General features: G+C 17.5%; 6 protein-coding genes across 6 annotated transcripts; 4 read left to right on the top strand and 2 right to left on the bottom strand.

The window, feature by feature from the left end:
* Positions 1 to 1,728: 1,728 nt before the first annotated feature.
* PADL01_0627400 (DnaJ protein, putative) lies at positions 1,729 to 2,871 on the top strand (the record flags this gene model as incomplete). The annotated part of the gene is made up of 1 exon (XM_028681016.1): positions 1,729 to 2,871. The coding sequence occupies one exon, from the start codon at positions 1,729 to 1,731 to the stop codon at positions 2,869 to 2,871; it is 1,143 nt and encodes a 380-aa protein (XP_028537435.1).
* Positions 2,872 to 4,811: 1,940 nt separating this feature from the next.
* Positions 4,812 to 6,824, top strand: PADL01_0627300 (nicotinate phosphoribosyltransferase, putative; the record flags this gene model as incomplete). The annotated part of the gene is made up of 1 exon (XM_028681014.1): positions 4,812 to 6,824. One exon carries the CDS (start codon positions 4,812 to 4,814, stop codon positions 6,822 to 6,824), a length of 2,013 nt encoding a protein of 670 aa, XP_028537434.1.
* A 771-nt stretch (positions 6,825 to 7,595) lies between these two features.
* PADL01_0627200 (conserved protein, unknown function) lies at positions 7,596 to 8,474 on the top strand (the record flags this gene model as incomplete). The annotated part of the gene is made up of 1 exon (XM_028681013.1): positions 7,596 to 8,474. One exon carries the CDS (start codon positions 7,596 to 7,598, stop codon positions 8,472 to 8,474), a length of 879 nt encoding a protein of 292 aa, XP_028537433.1.
* A 225-nt stretch (positions 8,475 to 8,699) lies between these two features.
* On the bottom strand, positions 8,700 to 13,001 carry PADL01_0627100 (RAP protein, putative; the record flags this gene model as incomplete). The annotated part of the gene is made up of 3 exons (XM_028681012.1): positions 8,700 to 8,918; positions 9,003 to 9,053; positions 9,132 to 13,001. The coding sequence occupies 3 exons, from the start codon at positions 12,999 to 13,001 to the stop codon at positions 8,700 to 8,702; spliced, it is 4,140 nt and encodes a 1,379-aa protein (XP_028537432.1).
* An 816-nt stretch (positions 13,002 to 13,817) lies between these two features.
* On the top strand, positions 13,818 to 16,145 carry PADL01_0627000 (glutamyl-tRNA(Gln) amidotransferase subunit B, putative; the record flags this gene model as incomplete). The annotated part of the gene is made up of 1 exon (XM_028681011.1): positions 13,818 to 16,145. The coding sequence occupies one exon, from the start codon at positions 13,818 to 13,820 to the stop codon at positions 16,143 to 16,145; it is 2,328 nt and encodes a 775-aa protein (XP_028537431.1).
* Positions 16,146 to 16,484: 339 nt separating this feature from the next.
* On the bottom strand, positions 16,485 to 18,203 carry PADL01_0626900 (conserved Plasmodium protein, unknown function; the record flags this gene model as incomplete). The annotated part of the gene is made up of 1 exon (XM_028681010.1): positions 16,485 to 18,203. One exon carries the CDS (start codon positions 18,201 to 18,203, stop codon positions 16,485 to 16,487), a length of 1,719 nt encoding a protein of 572 aa, XP_028537430.1.
* Positions 18,204 to 19,489: the final 1,286 nt, after the last annotated feature.

Here is a 19,489-nt window from a genome sequence, read left to right as displayed (position 1 = left end):
AGAAATAAAATTAATATAATAAAAAATTTCATGAAATAAACCACAATAAAATTTGTCCATTCTATATTATTATTATAATTTATTTTATTATGCTATTTTTATAATATACTATTTAAATATTACAATATACACCTTCATCATATAATTTATAAAAATATATACCTTTTAAGGTTTTATATATATATATAATATAACTTTCTGTGGAACTTTTTTATAATATATATTTTTATTTGTTCTTAAAATTATTTCTCTTCATTAATTATTTTTTTTTAATATATATATGGCTTATTTATTTTATTCGTTTTTATTATACCTTAATAATTTTCTTTAAAGATTTAAATACTAAAAAATACATAAAATATATGTATATATATATATATTATATATATATTTAATATATATAAACATACATATATGGTATATATTATATATATATATATATATATATATATATAATATATACCTTATTTCAGATAGGCTTTCACTTTTTCTCTTTCTTTTTTTTTTATATTCCTCTTTTATTTTACATATGCTAGGAAATATATAAAATAAACATACATCACATTAAATAAATATATATAAAATAATACAAATATATTAACTTTAATATATTCTTATTATTTCTATTAAATATAATATATTTTTTTTTGTATATAATTTTTTATTTTATAAAATATATTTTTTAAAATTTTTTTAAAAATAATTTTGTGAAAATAAATGAAAAGAATAAATATATCTAATTAATTTATTGTTAATACATATATACATGTATAAATATATATATACATATATAATATTATAAAGGCATTTGGAAAATTTTAGTTATAAATTTAAGATTAATATGAAAAAAGAAAAGAAAAATTAATAACATATGAACAATACTATTACTGATAAATAAGGATATACAAAAATATAAAGTAATTAAAAAGTTATAATAAAAGAAAAAACAAAAATATGTATACATATATTGAATATATATATGAAGAAAAATAAAAAAAATAAGAAAAAATAAAAAAAATAAGAAAAAATAAGTAAAATAAGAACTATTTGTTTTATTTTGTTTTGTTCTGTTTTATAATTTTCCTAATTTTTTATTATTTATTAATTTTGTATTTGTTTTATATTTTTATCTCTTTTTTATATTTACATATCAACTTAATTTTTTCCTAGTTTTTGTAACTTTTATTTATTCATTTTATGATTTCAAAACTATTCTTTACTATATTCTTATAAATATCCTTTGTATAATTATACCAAAAAAAAAAAAAAAAAAGAATAATAAAATAAAAAATTATTTAAAAAAATAGCTAACTAGCCAAAAATCTACCCTAACGTTCATAAAAAAAATAAAAAAAATAGGCAATCAATATATTCTGGATAAGTAGAAGAGTATCATAAGGGATTTACGCATATAAATGTATGTATATAACAAGTATATCCATATGGATAATTAAATACACACAAAAATTTAAATATACAAGTATATTTTAGTATACGCATTGGTTTGAATGTATATATAATAAGTTAATATATATAAATATATATATGACTTTATATATATATATATATATACATATATATATATATATACATTGATGTGTATAGAGATTATATGTATAGAGATTATATGTATAGAAAAATAATATAAATTTTTTCACATCTCTTATAAAAATATATATATATATATATATATATATATATATATATATATTTAACACATAAGCAAACATGATCAAGAGAAAATTTTGTTTATTATTTTTGGCTGTATTTTTTGTGTTAACGATTTTTAAAAAATTATCGAAATGGGAAATATTTATTGAAGCATGGTACACACATGAAGAAACAGATGACGATTATGATCGCATGAAATTATATGATGTATTAGGTGTTGATAAAAATGCAAGTAGTGATGATATAAAAAAATCTTATAGAAAGTTATCAAAAAAATATCACCCTGATAAAGCTAAAGATAAAAATTCCAATAACAAATTTAGTGAAATTGCAGAAGCATATGAAATATTAGGTGATGAGGAAAAAAGAAAAATATATGATCATTATGGATTAGAGGCTGCAAAAAATATGGAAAGTAATAAAATGGATGAAGATCCAAGTGATCATTTCAATATATATGAACGATTTTTTGGTACAGGTTTTAAAAGAGAAGAAGAAATAAAAAAAGCCGATAGTCTAACATTAAATGTAGAAATGAGTTTAGAACAATTATATAATGGAGAATTTTTCTCTGTAATGTATACAAGAGATGTTATATGTTTAAGAAGTGATGATTGTATTGAGAGAAAGAAAGAATGTAGTGGCAAAGGTTATAAAACTATTACACAACAAGTAGCACCTGGTTTTATTATGCAAAATAAAATAAAAGATGATGATTGTATAGATAGAGGAAAGGCTTGGAATAAAAGATGTTCTTATTGTCCAAATGGTATGAAAGAAGAAAAAACAATTGAACTCACTTTAGAAATTGAAAAAGGAATGAAAAATAATGATAAAATAGTTTTTGAAAAAAAAGGAAAACAAGAAATAGGATATGAAAATGGAGATATTATATTTATTGTTCAAACTAAAAAACATAAAATATATGAAAGAGTAAATAATGATCTTCATCAAATATATGAAATTCCTTTGAAAGATGCACTTATAGGTTTCTCAAAAGATTTAGAACATATAAGTGGTAAAACTATTAATATTAATAAACAAAATGTAACTTTTCATAATGAAGTTCTTAGAGTACAAAATAAAGGAATGCCTATTAAAAACACTAATAAATTTGGAGACCTATATATCAAATTTTTAATTCAATTTCCTAAACAATTAACAGATGAACAGAAAAAGGTACTTGCAGATTTGTTATAATAAAGGATATGATTATATAAAATAATATCTAAATTTTTTATTTCTATATATATATATATATATATATATATATATATATAGTTTTTTTTGTGTCATACACATATATATATATATATATATATATATGTATATATTCCCCTTTTGTCATAATATCACAATATTGTTATATTGTAATCCTTTTCATATTATAGTAAGAAAAATAAAATAATAATATTTACATATATATATATATATATATTTTATTTTAACTTATGTGAAGTTATTATGAAAAAAAAAAAAAAAAATAAATAAATAAATAAATAAAGCATGTTGCTTTTTCATAAAAAATTAAATTTTATAGGTATATATTTTTATACTATTATGTGGAATTATCATGTTTTCATTTTTATGTATATAATGTTACTTTATTTTTTTTTTTTTTTTGAACACTTCTCATAGTATATATTGATTTTTTTTTTTTTTTTTTTTCACCATATAATTATAATGACATATTTATATATATCATTATTTATTATTTTTTTTTTTTTCAAGTTTTATATTTATTCATATTAATACATAATATTATGAACCTTTAAAAATAAACTAAATTTAAAAATAAATTAAAAATATATATAATTATTCCAAAAATATTATCTATGAATATAAAAAAACGTATAATACAATATATACAAATTGTAACCAAAAAAAACATGGTTGCAAATGTATAAAAAAAAAAAAAAAAAAATTAAAAGATATAAAAAAAAAATTGTTTATGGAATATATAATATAATTATATATTATTTTGAAAAGAAAAAAAAATATATATATATATTATTTTGTAGTTCAATATGAAAAAAAATTATAATAAAAAATAATATATATATATATATATTATTATATATATAATATAATATATATAATATATTTATATATTTATATCATTATTTATAAAAATTCAAGAAAGTCAATAGATTTGCATAATATATGCTTTTTCTCTTTTTTATATTTGATTCTTATTAATTTATAGATAAAATAAAAAAAAATATATATTTTTTTCAAGATCATTTTTAATATTATTATATTAATATATTTTTTATATACTTATAATAAATTAATAATCATGTATAAATTTATATGCATTCTACAATATTTTTTTCATAACCAAAATATATATAAATAATATTTTATATATATATAAATATTATTTAATCTTTTTTATTTTTTAAAAAAGGATCTATTATAATAAAAAGAAACATTTTAATTTAAAATTAATTTGAACTTTCTATATATATATTAGTAAACTTATATTTTTTTTTTTTCTTTTATTCTTTAATATATATATTATATATTTTATATATTTTTACGTCTTTTTATAAATTTTGTATAAAATTTTTATTTGTTGAAATGGACCAGTTTTATAAAAAATTTAGAAGAATTATAAAAATGTAATATATATATATATATATAATATTTATTAAATTTGGCTATTTTTTATTATATTTTTATATGTATGAAAAAAAAATACTAATTTGTTCATTTAAATTTTTATTATTTTTTATAGTTTCTTTTTATTATTTCATATATAATAAATATGCCTGTGATGTTGTTCTAAAATACAAAATTATACATATATATGTATAATATATATATATATTTTTTATTTACCTAATGAATACGGTTATAAGAATTTTTTATAAATAATCATCTTTTTATTTATTTTTTTTTTTTTTCTTTCTTTTTTTATATCAAATTATTTATTTTCTGAGGGTTTATTTTTCCCATACCTTATGCTAGTAAATTTATGTATGTAAACTGATAAAGTGCAAATAAATTCCTGACCATTTCAAGCAATAAAAAATTATACATATAAATAAATATATATATATATATATATATATATATATATATATGTACCTATTCTTATATTTAAAAAAAAAAAGTATCAAAACCAACCAAAAAAAATGCAAGAAACCAGTGAAAACTCGAAAGGATCAGATAATTCCCAAAGTGTTAGTAGTGCATTAGGAAAAGAAGAAAATGGAGAAGCTCAAAGTAATATAATTGAAAATATTAAAGTTGATAAAAATAAAAAAATGATTTATATATATGATGTTGCAATCACAGAAAATGAGCTTAAAGAATTATTAAATAGGAAAAGAAATGAACAAAAAGATGAAAAATGTAATTATAATAAGAATAGTTGTCATACATATCAAATGAATGTTAATAATATTAATAATGTTAATAATGTTAATAGTGTTGTGGAAGAGACAGGTAAATTATGTCATAGAAATATACATAACAAATGTTCATGGTTAGATGATAATCATAAAGTGATATCGTTAATGAGATGTCAAAAATATATTATTGAAAATAGAATAAATAAAGATATAGATATTCCACATAACAATACTATTAATGCTTTATTTATGGATTATTATCATTTAGTTATGGCATATACATATTTTAAACAAAATAAACATGAAGATAAATCTATATTTGAAGTATATTTTAGGAAGTGTCCATTCAACGGGCAATTTGCTATATTAGGTGGTGTGTATGAAGTAATAAAATATATTAATTGTTTTCGATTTACTAAAGCACAATTAGATTTTATAAAAAAGAAAATGTCCTCTTATAATGATATTGATTCTTTTGTGAAATATTTAGAAAATATTAGTGGAAACGATATATGTATCTATGGTATGGAAGAAGGATCTGTTGTTTTTCCTAATGAACCCTTAATGGTAATAGAAGGTCCATTATTAATTTGTCAAATATTAGAAAGTGTTATATTGAACTTAATGAATTATCCAACATTAATATCAACAAATAGTATTATGTATAAAATTTCTATAAATTATAAAACGCTAGCTGAATTTGGATGTAGAAGAGCACAAGGTCCAGATGGAGCTTTGAGTGGATCTAAATATTCATTTTATGGTTGTGATTTTACATCTAATGTATATGCATCATATTTATATGATATACCTATACTAGGTACTATGTCACATTCATTTATATCATCATTTCATAATAAAGAAAACTTAATATCAAACTATTTAGATAATCATGATTTTATTTCTATTATAAATAAAAATAAAAATATTGTTGATAAATTATATGATTGTAAATATACGAACGAAAGTGAACTTATTGCTTTTTCAGCATTTGCACAAATTAATCCTAAGAATTTTATTTGCTTAATTGATACATATGATACATTAAAATCAGGTATATATAATTTTCTGATTGTTGCCTTATCATTACATGAAATTAATTATAAACCTATCGGTATAAGAATCGATTCAGGTGATTTAAGATATTTGACAAATCAATGCAGAAATATATTTAATGACATTTCTAAAAAATTAAATGTACCATTTAATGAATTGAAAATATGTGTTAGTAATGATATTAATCAAAAAATTATTAATTATCTTAATGAAGAACCAAATAATATAGATATTTTTGCTATAGGTACAAATTTAATCACATGTCAATCACAACCATCATTAGGATTAGTATATAAATTAGTACAAATAAATAATGCACCTTGTTTTAAAATGACTAATGAGAATAAAAAATCAAATTTACCATACAAAAAAAATGTATACAGAATATATACAGATCAACAATTTGCAACAATGGATTATATACAATTATATAATGAACAACCCATAAATGTAAATCAACAAATAGTATCTATAAATATACATGATGAATCGAAACAAACTCATATCATTCCAAAAAAAATCGAACAAAAATTGTGCCTTATATGGAATTATGGAAAATCATTAATAAAATTTAAAAATATATATGACTTGAAAACATATACGCAAAATGAAATTAAAAATTTTAAAAATGAACACTTTAAAACAGACTCACCTGTATCTTATCCAGTATTATTTTCTGATAATTATCATAAGATATATAAGGATCTCCTCATAAAAAATTCTCACATAAAGGAATAAGAAAAATAAAAGCACATAAATAAAAATATATATATATATATATTTCTGTGTGTGTGTTTGTGAATGTTTATATTTTATCATTTTTTATTTATGGGAATAATAATGTAAGGATATAACTCATTATGATATATATCATACAATTCACATATAGCCATATAACTTAAAATGACATTAACATATTTCTTGTTTTCAATCAAATGGTTATACACATAAATTTATATATATTATATTTATTTATATTTTAATTAATTTATTTTGTTTTTTATAATCCTTAATATTTTTATTTCAACTTTTATATAACCTAGATCGAACAATAATATATATTGAAATGTTCACATATAAATATATATATATATATATTTCATATTATGTTATATTTAAAAAAGGTCTCCAAAATTTTCAAAGTGTAAATAAAATTTATTATTTTTTATATCCTATTTTTATACACATATGGATATCTTAAAACATTTTGATATATTACCATAAAATAATAGTATTATATATTTATTAAAAACAATTTAAAACAATCGTTTTATTTTGTTATTTTAAAAATTTTTTTATTTATTTATTTATTTTTTTTTTTATCCATCCTTCCTCATCTGTGCTTTTTAAATTTTTATATAATCAATATTATATCATTAAATAAATACATATATATATATATATATATATATATATATATATATATTTTATTGTTGACACTCTTTTCACTCCGCAGGTTATGTTTTATTTTTTCTTTTTAGGTGTAAAAATTACATAACATATTATAAAATGGAAGACGAGAAAAAAAAGATCATTGCATCTATCAATAATCAAGATTTATTCATACAATCCTTTATAGATATATTAAATAAAAAAAAGGTGTTATATAAATATGTTTTCCTTTTTAATAATTATAAATTTAAATTTAAAATAGTATCTACGTATTATGAATATTTAATGGTATGTAATAATTTATTAAGAGATGTAACAACATGTAACTTGTTTTATGATTCAAACATATTTTTTGATATGATTGGTAAATCCTTTTATTTTCCATATATATTATATATATATGAACCTGAAACATATAATAATATAGATTCCTCAAATTTTGAAACTATAAAATTTATAAAATCATCTATATTAAATATTGAACAAATAATATTAAAAGGAAAAGATAAAAATCAAAAATATTTAAAAAAAAATTCAAATAATTTAAATAATCAAAACAAATATTCTTTCATTAGTGCAGAAGATATACATTCTGAAATATCTAATTATTATTTACCAAACAAACAAAAAAAAATTGTTGGATATGTAGAAATATATTTATTATTTCATATGGCTAGATTATTTGATTCAAGAATAGAAAGACTTGTAATACATAAAGAATATCGTAATAAATCATTTGGATTATTAATTATGTATATAACTATATATTTATTAAAATATATATATCATTGTAATAGATGTGATTTAACAGTAGAAAATGAAATAGCTCTAAAGTTATATAAAAAATTAAATTTTCTTAATGTACCTACAAATGTATATAGGTTAAATTTACATACTAATTATAATATTTTATCTGATAATTTTTCTATACAAAAGGATATAGAAAATATTCAAACATTTATTCACAAAGTTAATAAACAAAAAAAAAATTTATAGTATACTAATATGTTATATAAAAATATATATATATATATATATATATATAACATATTGACAAATAAAAAACATGTACATATGTGTAATATATATTTATAGTCTAGCTAATTATTTATTTTTTTATATATTTATATATCAATTTATATGTCACACAAAATTAATCTTTTTTTTTTTTTTTTTTTTTTTTTCCTCTCTCTTAATATATATATATTTATTTATTTATTACTAGAACATATTTGTTGATTTTATTTTTTTCATCAAAAATTCTTTTTTCTCTTCAACAGTAGAAAGATTAACCCATTCAAAATAATTTACTAATATCAGTTTATATTTTTGACTCAACAAATAATATTTTATTAAATTTTGTGCTTCAATTTTGTCATAGCACCTCTTCATGTCCTTGTTATAATAGTAGTGATTATGCCCATTAATTTCGATACATATCTAAAGGGTAAAATATATGTACAAAAATATATATATATATATATATATATATTTATATATTTATATGCTATATTTTCATGTTACCTTGCTCCCTATAACAATGTCTATAGTGTATATACCATCAAGAAAGGGTACCTTTAAAAGAAAAATGAAAAAGAAAATTAATAAATATATAAAGATATATATATATATATATATATATATATATATTACCTCACATTCCATATTTTTAAAATCCAAAGCACGTAATGTTATAAAAACGTCCCTATGAAAACTTGACGAAGATGCATTCTTATTATACTCACTATAATGAACATCACATCCTTTAACCTTTTCAATTAAGTCCTCATTTTTTTTTTCATTTTTTATATAATCATTTAAAAATGGAAAGAAAAAATTATACTTTTCATAACAAGCTTTATGTAAGAAATTATTTATATATTTAACAAAAAAAAATATATTATTTAATAAATATATACTACTTTCACTCAAAATTTTATACAATGAACCATCAAATATATTCTGATTATTTGTCTTTCTCTTTTTTTCAAACATATATGGACTATACAATGTATGAAACGAAGAATAATTATATGATATATTATTATCAATATTATTAATTGTATTGTTATATCCATTTTTTATATCTATCATTTCTTTATGTTCTTTAGATACACCCTTTTTTTCATCAGAACATTTTTTTATATAACACGTAAATAAATCTTTTACATAAATATTAAAATATATATAAAATAAATATATTTGATATAATGACTGTACAGGTAAATATAATTTTTTTTTTTTTTTTTTTTTTTCTTCAAATTTATTTTGATCCTTCTGCTCAATATCTTTATTTTCTTCTTCTCCCCCTTCCCTTTTTTTTGTTATGATGATATCATTTTTATCACTGAAATACCAGAATTGATTTTTATCAAAAAAATAATTGGTATTATTATTATTATTATTATTTATTGGATATGCATCATTTAGGTCATCATTTATATGTATCTTTGTGTCTATATATTCCTGTTTATTCATAAAATACATTTCATTAGATCCATCACATTTATGTAACTCGTTGTTATTAAAATATTGAAATATATAATTATGAAGACATTCAATCATTTTATTTATATTCTTAAAATGAATTTTATCAAACCCTAACAAGATATAACTATTTAATACATTAGATATAATATGAATCATTTTATAGGATGGGACAAAAGAAACATAAGATAATTTTTCATCGATTTTTTTAAGAATATCATATAAATTATTAATAACTTTTATATAATTTAATCCATCTATTTCATTATCTTTATATTCATTTAAAAATATATTATTTATATTATCCTTATTATTATCTTTAATTGTATTATGATATATATTAAATAGATTGTTATCCTTAATGTTAAAAAAAGTATCAACTATATTTAACTTTGACAAGGATATTATAAGATTTGTATACTCAAAAAAATGTAAAGTATCTATATTTTCTTTAATTTTTAATAATAATATATGTATCATACTTATATTTCTATATCTTAATTTTGCAAATGAATTCAATATGTTTATGTATGTACTACATGGATAATGTCTCTCATCATAATTTGATTTTTTCAATATTTTTAAAATCATACTTGATATATTTTTACTATCACTTTTTTTACTAAATATATTAAATAATAATATAATAGAATTTATTATATCATTTGTATATTTAAATCTATACATATTTTTATGTTCATAAAATTCTTTTTTTTTTTCAAGTTTCTCATTTTTTGGAATTCTCATTTCTTCATATGATAATATATCATACATTCTACCGTTGTTATAAAAATTATCATCCTTATTATATGTAATATTATTATATGATGTCTTATTATAATATCTGTAATCATTTGAAAATGTGTTCACATTTTTTTCTGCCACCAAATTATTATATTGTATATGCACCGATTTTATTACCTCCTCCTTATGATCAACATTAAACTTATTCATGTTCCTATTATTTTGCTCATTATTTAAAAAATATTTTAATCTAATTAGTATAATATTCTTTATATGATTATATAATTTGTTAATATATAATTCTTCATATATATTATTTTCAATAATATTATTTATTTGATATAAATAATATAGAATATGACTTAACTGCTTAATATTACACATATGATATAATCTATATAAAGACTTAGAGCTAATTATTTGTATAACAATATTATTTAAATTTGTTAAATTATTATGTATATTAATAGGAACATGACTAAAATTATTATCATTATTATTATCATTATTATTAATATTAATATTATTTTTTTTTTCTTTGGTGTTTTCTTTTTTATTTTCATTCATATTTTGCACCCCATCCGATGAGATAATATAATTATAATTTTTGTTATTCTCATTATTAATATTGTATACAAAAATATAAGCTTGAAATATATTCATTATTGTTTCGATATTACAATATTCTATATATTTTTTAATATATATATAATATAATATATCTATATCATATTTTAAATAACTATTGTATATTTTTATTAATTCACTTAAACTTTGTAAATCTTCAATTATATTTTCATAATATATATTTTTCTTTTTTTCCTTTTCTTCTTGTTCTTCCTCATTTATCTGGTCCTTTTCATCCATATTTATATTATATTCATATTTTTCATATAATAAATGTAAAACATTATTATATATAATATTCTTTAAATCGTAAGTTTTATCATATTTGCTTTTTATATATGAAAGCATATATTTAAAATTTTTTTTTTCATACTCACTTAAATAAGAAATATTATCAATAATGTTTATTATATTATTTTTAATGTCATAATTTTTTTCCTCCAAAATATTATTTTTTATACTACATCCATCCTTAACATAATCATTTTCTCTTATTTTGTTTTGCATCATATTCTTTTGATTGTGTTCTTCTTCATATTTACTATTTTCTCCTTTTTTTTTTTTTTTTTTATTATAATATGTTAACATGATTAATGCCATGTCATGTATACTCCCCACATTTTTATTTTCATCTGTCTGAGGAGAAATAATTTTTTTTTTTTTTAATAGAACATACTTAACAATGCTAAGCAAATATAAATCTGTGTCCTCATAAAAAAGATTAAACAATAAAGTGATATATTTCATATCATTCTCACTTATTTTATTATCTAAATTAATACAATTAAAATAAAATAAAAACTTCAACTTGTTTATAACTTCATCATTTTTATTATATCCCAACTTTTTTAAAGTAATCAGGGTTAAATATATCTCATAGAAATTTATATTTCTAACACACACATCTTTAGAATGGTTCTTATCAAATTGAAAGATAAAGGGTTGTTGTGTAATATTATCATGCACATTATTCAACATTTTATTTGATATGCTTGATACATTATTTATTACATTATTCATATCAACCTTTATATCTTCTAACAAAACATTAGATGATGTATCCTTCTTATAAGGTACATTTTTATTTTGTTCATCATATTTTCTAATATGAAATAAAATAAACTCATTAAAAAAATCTTTATGATATATAATGTAATCAATCTTTTTATTGAGCATATAAATTAATTTCTCTACAACTTGTAGATTAATATTATCATTTAAAAAATAATAAAATGCATATAATACATAAGATATTCTTATAATATAAATATTTTCATAACAATCCTTTTTTATATCATCAACCATATTAATATTTATAATATTATTTTCTATCTTCTTTAATAATATCATATCATATATATTATATTTTATTAATGTCTTAAAAATAAAATATATCTTATTTACATTCCACATATCATTCACACATTTTAATCTTTCTATATAAAGTAAAATTATATTTTTATTAACATTATTCTCATTTACATATTTCATGTTTTCAATTAAATGTATGCAATCCATATTATATATAACATTTTTGTTACTTATGTTTTTTAAAAAATTATTATTCCTCTTCTTAATATTCAAATTGCATTTGTATCTTATATTAAAAAGTATGGGGTAATAGCAATGCCGATGAAAAATTAACGCTCTCCCACTTGTCAACATTTATATTTTTAAAGAAATATAAACATATATATATAAAAATATATATATATATATATATATATATATATATATTACATATTCATATTAACATATGTATATTATTTTTTTTTATTATCTTATTATTCATTTTCAACCCATGACAAAAATTATATTATACAATCTTATATTTTATAGATGGGCCATAATTATATATATAAAATATATATATATACATAAGATTATAAGGAAAAAAAACAACAAAAAAAAAATTAAAACACAAAATTTTTTAATCTACAGAAAAAATTATATACAAATAATATGTATATTATATATAATATATAATATAAATATTTATAATATTCTATTTTTCTTTTTTTTTTTTTTTTTTTTTTTTTTTTTGTAGAACGTCAAAGGTGTAAACCAAAATAAGCATATATATATATATGTATAATATATTATTACATATGTATAATAAAATATTTTATTATTATTTTATTATTTTTTTTTTTCCTTGCTAATATAAAATCCCAGTATATATCAACCTAATAAAAATATATATAAATATATATATATTTTATATAAATTTATAGCTATTCAAATATGAGAAAAAAAAAAAATTAAATAATATATAATAATATTTTAATATATATTTAAAGGAACATAATATGAGAAATAACCAGATATTCTTACACTTCCCTACGAAAAGTTTTTTTCGAAAGGGGAATAAAAAAAATAAACAAATAAATAAATAAAATAAAACAAATTAAAAAAAGATTAAATATACATAAATATATATATATATATATATATATTTTTATATGTATATTTTCTTTGTGTATGTTTATCCTTTTTTTACATTTCTATCGTATAATGAGCAGCTATGTAATTTTCTCCTCTTTTTTTATGTTCATTATATATTATCATTCTTTTATTACATGTTTCAATATAAAGCATATCAGTAACAATAATAATTTGCTCATTCCATTAAATAAATGTTCATTTAAAAAGGGAAGGAAAAATAAACATCTTAACTTTTATGATCTTGCTAAGAGTCAAGTAAAACAACATGGAGGTACACTCAGAAAAAATGATATATTTTTTAGTGATATAAAAAATGAAGAAATCAAAGAAAACACTATATCACATATGGAAAAAAATATAAAGTGTAAAATAGGATTAGAAGTACATATACAGCTAAGTACAAAATATAAAGCATTCTGTAATTGTTTCAACATATCTTCATTATATGGAGAAAAAACATATGAAAAAAATCACAATGATTTAATAGCATTTATAAGAGAAAATATATGGAAAGGGAAAAATGAAGAAGTAAAAGTATCAAATGAAAAAGTATCAAATGAAAAAGTATCAAATGAAAAAGTATCAAATGAAAAAGTATCAAATGTAAAAGTATCAAATGTAAAAGTATCAAATGTAAAAGAACCAAATGAACATAAGAATATACATCAATCCATTTTTGATAACCAAATTAAAAAGAACAAGGATCTAATAAATAACAACAACTCAGATGATATTATTATAAATAAATATCATAATAATGAAAATATCGAACCAAATAAATATATATGTAATACTTGTATTGGAGAAGTAGGATCTCTAAATACATTAAACAGTACAGCTGTTTTATTCTCATATTTAATTTCTATTATTTTTAATTGTAATTTAAATAATAATATCTCCTTTGACAGAAAAATTTATAATTATTATGACCTGCCCAAAGGATACCAGATTACACAACATGATAACCCTATTGGATATGATGGATATATATTATTGAATGAAAAAAAATATCATATAAAAAGTATACAACTTGAAGAAGACACCAGTAAGTGTTACTTATATTTCTCTAATAAAGATGAAGATGTTACAAATTCCAATGATAATCATATTAATTGTAATGATAATAAATATATAGATAAAAATGATAATCGTTCTATACATAATAATATAAATACTAATTATAATAATATATATTCAGAAAAAATTAATAATGAACATTATGTAAGAAATAACATGAATCAGATACATTCCAAACCAGATAAAATATTATTAGACTATAACAGATGTGGTGTACCTCTTGTTGAAGTCGTTGTAGAAAAAACTGATATGAACAGCGATGAATGCATAAATATTCTTAAAGAAATAAAAAATAAAGTATGCTTGTTAGGTGTATGTGTAGGAAATAAAGAAAACATACGTTCAGATATTAATATATCTTTTGAATATGGAAATATTAAGAATGACCGCATAGAAATTAAAAATATTAATAGCTTTAAAAAAATAAGAAATTATATAGAAACAGAAAAGAAAAATTTTATAAATTATATTATCAAAAATAACATAAATAATAATATAATAAATGATCATATAAACAATGATAAAAATTCAAACAATATACATAATAATAATAATAATAATACCTCTTGTACTAATAATAACATATATACAAAAAGCTATATAGATAATACACATTTTATTCTAAGAAAAAAAGAATCATATAATTATGTTAAAGAAGGAAATATACCTATATATAAAATTAATGATAATATTTTGAAATTATTAAAATTTTATGTCAATTATAAAATAAAAATTTATCAAGATGAAAAAAAATATAACTGGTCAAAACATTATTTTCATGTTTTTTTTAATGATCCATTTTTATATAATTATTTTAATGAATGCTTAAAATATGAACAAGAAAAATATGTATCCAATTTTTTAGTTAATACATTATTAGATATTTTAAAAAAAAAAAATATAATATCCAAACAAATATTAATCAAACCTAAAGATTTATGTTTTATTATTAATTATGCCCATACAAATAATATAGATAATACTTTCTTAAAATCTTTCATTTTTCAATTCATAGACAAACAATTTAATAAAGAAATATTCTATGAACAACTCAAACATGTTAATACAATCGATATTGAACATACATTAATAGAATTAATTAAACAAAATAAACATTTTTTAAAATATGATCAAAATAAAGTGTCTATCATTAATCAACAAAATTTTAAAAACAGAATTATCGGATTATTAAAAAATAAATTCAATGTACATACGTCCAATGTAATTATAAATTATAAACATGTGAATGATTTTATATTGAACTATATAAATAAAAATCTCTTATAATGCATCTAAAATGAAGTTGCTATATTAACCTGGAAATTAACACACAATTATATATATATATATATATATTTAAATGTCATTTCCACGATTTAAACAAATATATAATATATTCATAAAAAAAAAAAAAAAAATATAAATAATGTTATTTGAAATATAGATACCAAAAAATTACAAAATAAAAAAAAAAAAAAATTATTTTTCAATTAAATATATATATTTGTATATACAAATATTATCTTCACAAAAAAAAAAAAAAAAAAATAATATAAATATAAATAAATAAATACATAGACACACTTCTTTATTATTAATATTATTATTTCATTTTATGTTATCCCATCAGAACACAAAGTTTACAAAATTTTGATCAGATTTATATATTACCCTTTTTAAAATATTCCTACTGTTTATATTTTTTTGATTCTTTTTTGTCAACTCTTGTTGTATTTTTTTTGTTGTTTTCTTTTTAAGAACTAAATTATTCTCATTTATCATGGAATAAAAAGGCCACGCTGGATTACACACCCGAGGAATATATAAATTCTGATTATCGTTAAAATATAAAATATAAAATAACAAAATATAATCAAGATCTATATTTATCATTTCATTACTCATAATGATATTCTCATTATTTAAATAACAAAATGTATTATTTTTAAAATATATCTTATTGTTTAAATATATATCTTTAATAATAAATAATTCATTTGTTGTCAAATTATTCATATTAATATTAATATATTTTATATTATTCAAATAAAATTGATAATTATTTATGTTATATGTTAAACATATAGGAAAAGAAATAAATAACTTCCCATTAAAATATATTTTTACTCTTTTTATTTTTATATTATTTTTATGTAATATGTTATAAAAATCCATCACATTTATTATCTCTTTTGGATAATATGGTGTGGATATTATTTCTTTTTTTTTGTCATCACAAGGATGATTATTCATAGTTGTTTTTTTTTTTATTTGTCTTATATATATTAAATTATCCTTTATATTTTTAAATATATATTTTTTTGTTTTTTTTTTTTTTTTTTTTTCCTGAACAAACATATTGTTTAAATTAAAAACTTTATTTAAATAATACTTAAAATAATATTTTATAAAAAATGAATTAACAAGAATATAATTTTTCATCACCTTATAGTAAACATTAATATTTGATATAATATTTAAAACAGCAATGGGTATTTTATAATCTTCATTTATTTTTATATACATAATATTTCTATACAAAAAATATATACCTCTTACTTTTTTATAAAGACATTCTAAAGAAAACTGAATATTATCCACACTAAATTCAAATAAAAATATTTTATCTTTTATATTATTTACATAACTTTTTTTCTTTATAGAAATATTCGTATTTTCCAAAATACCTCTTATAATATATTTCTTGAAATAATTTGTTTTCCCTTTTTTTTTAACAGATTTGTTATCTATATTTTCATCCATCATATTTTGGCTAGCTAATACATAATTTTCACTAATATTTTTCGCTTTTTTTTTTTTTTTTTTTTTTTCCATTTGGTAGCTAGCCAACTTGAAGAACAAGTCCTTTTCCTCTTTATACCTTTGGAAATATTTTTTAAAAAATATTACTAAACTATTAATTAAATGATTTGAATTATTTTGCCATATACTATTTTTTTTTATTTTTTTTTTATCTTTCCCTTTAATGAACTGCTGAATGTTTATGGACACATTATTATTATATTTATATAGAGTAATACTTTTCATATGCAATAATATTTTACATATATTAAGTACGTCTAGCAGATTAAAATGCAATAAATTATAAAAATATATGTTTTTTATATCATCCACTTTATATCTATTTAATATGTTACTTTTGTCATTTTTATAAAATAAATCTTTATCTTCACATTTTTTATCTACTAATAAACACCTCTCCTTTTTTGTTTGTGTTAAAAAACCATGTATCCTATAACATTGCTTATTATTTGGTCCCGATTTTAAAAAAAAATATTTCTTTTTTATAATACAAGTAGATAAATATTTTTGTGTGACAATCATCAAGAAGATGATTACCGACAAGAAGAACATCTTTTCATGATGTACTACGGAGTTATAAGAGTTGATATATATTGAAGAGTAAAAAATAATATAAAAAAATATATATATATATATATATATATATATATTATACATATATATATATATATAATATGTGCTATCTTAATGAAAACATATGAATTTCCTCATTTTTCCTTATTATTGACCATTTAAATTTTCAAGTGTTTATATTATTTTATTTCTTTATTTTTTTTCTTCATATTATTACCATATTGAATACCCAGATAATAATATATATATATTTTATTATAAATAAAAAAAAAAAGGCATTATTTTTTATTTTTATGGATAAATCATGTTTGCCTTTCACATATTAATTATATTTATATTACATTTTTATTTAATTAATAAATCAATATATATAATTATATATATAACAATTTATATAATATTTTATAAATTTCTATTAATTATATTATAATTTTTAAAGTAGAGAATTTAATGCACGTGTATTTATTTTGGCCTACAATTTTTATTTCTATATTATGTAAATATATTATATTATATTATAATTTCATATTAAAAATTAAAGAGATCATTTTTTTTGCCTTTTTTTTTATTATTTTCTTCTTACCATAAGCATCCTATTAATTTATATTCTACTATTATATATAAAAGGAAATATTTCTAAATGCAACATAACAACTTTTTATTCATATTATTTGTTTTATTATATATTCTTAATGATAAAATAAAATATATATTTATTATACATTATTATATGTATCATATTTTTAGAGATATTTATTATACCTAATTTTCTTCTTTCATTTATTTTTCCCCTAAAAGGTTAACACTTAAAATAAATTAATACGAATCGTATTTTTTTATTTATATATATGTTTATTCTTTTATACATCATTAAATATATATATATATATATGTATGTATATATGCTCATTGGCTTTTTTTTATTTTTATTAAACATGAAAAATTTGAACTGTTGAACTACATGTAACATATTGAAATATATACATATATATTTATTTTATTTATATTTTTTTGTTTTTTATGTACAAATTAATAGTTTTTTTTTTTTTTTTTTCTATTATAATTCAAAATAATAAAATATATTAATGGATGATATAAAATGGTACTATAGTATTTTTATACAAACATAAATAAATATATATACATATATATATGTATATATATATTTATTTATGTAACTATGTTCTTTATATAGACAATTTCATATATATATATTTGGGTATATATTTGTCTCT

The sequence above is a fragment of the Plasmodium sp. gorilla clade G2 genome (genome assembly GCF_900097015.1).
Source record: "Plasmodium sp. gorilla clade G2 genome assembly, chromosome: 6".
Lineage (NCBI taxonomy): Eukaryota > Apicomplexa > Aconoidasida > Haemosporida > Plasmodiidae > Plasmodium > Plasmodium adleri (nom. inval.).
The sequence above is the reverse complement of the archived record's forward strand: the minus strand, read 5'-3'. Positions and strand labels throughout refer to the sequence as shown.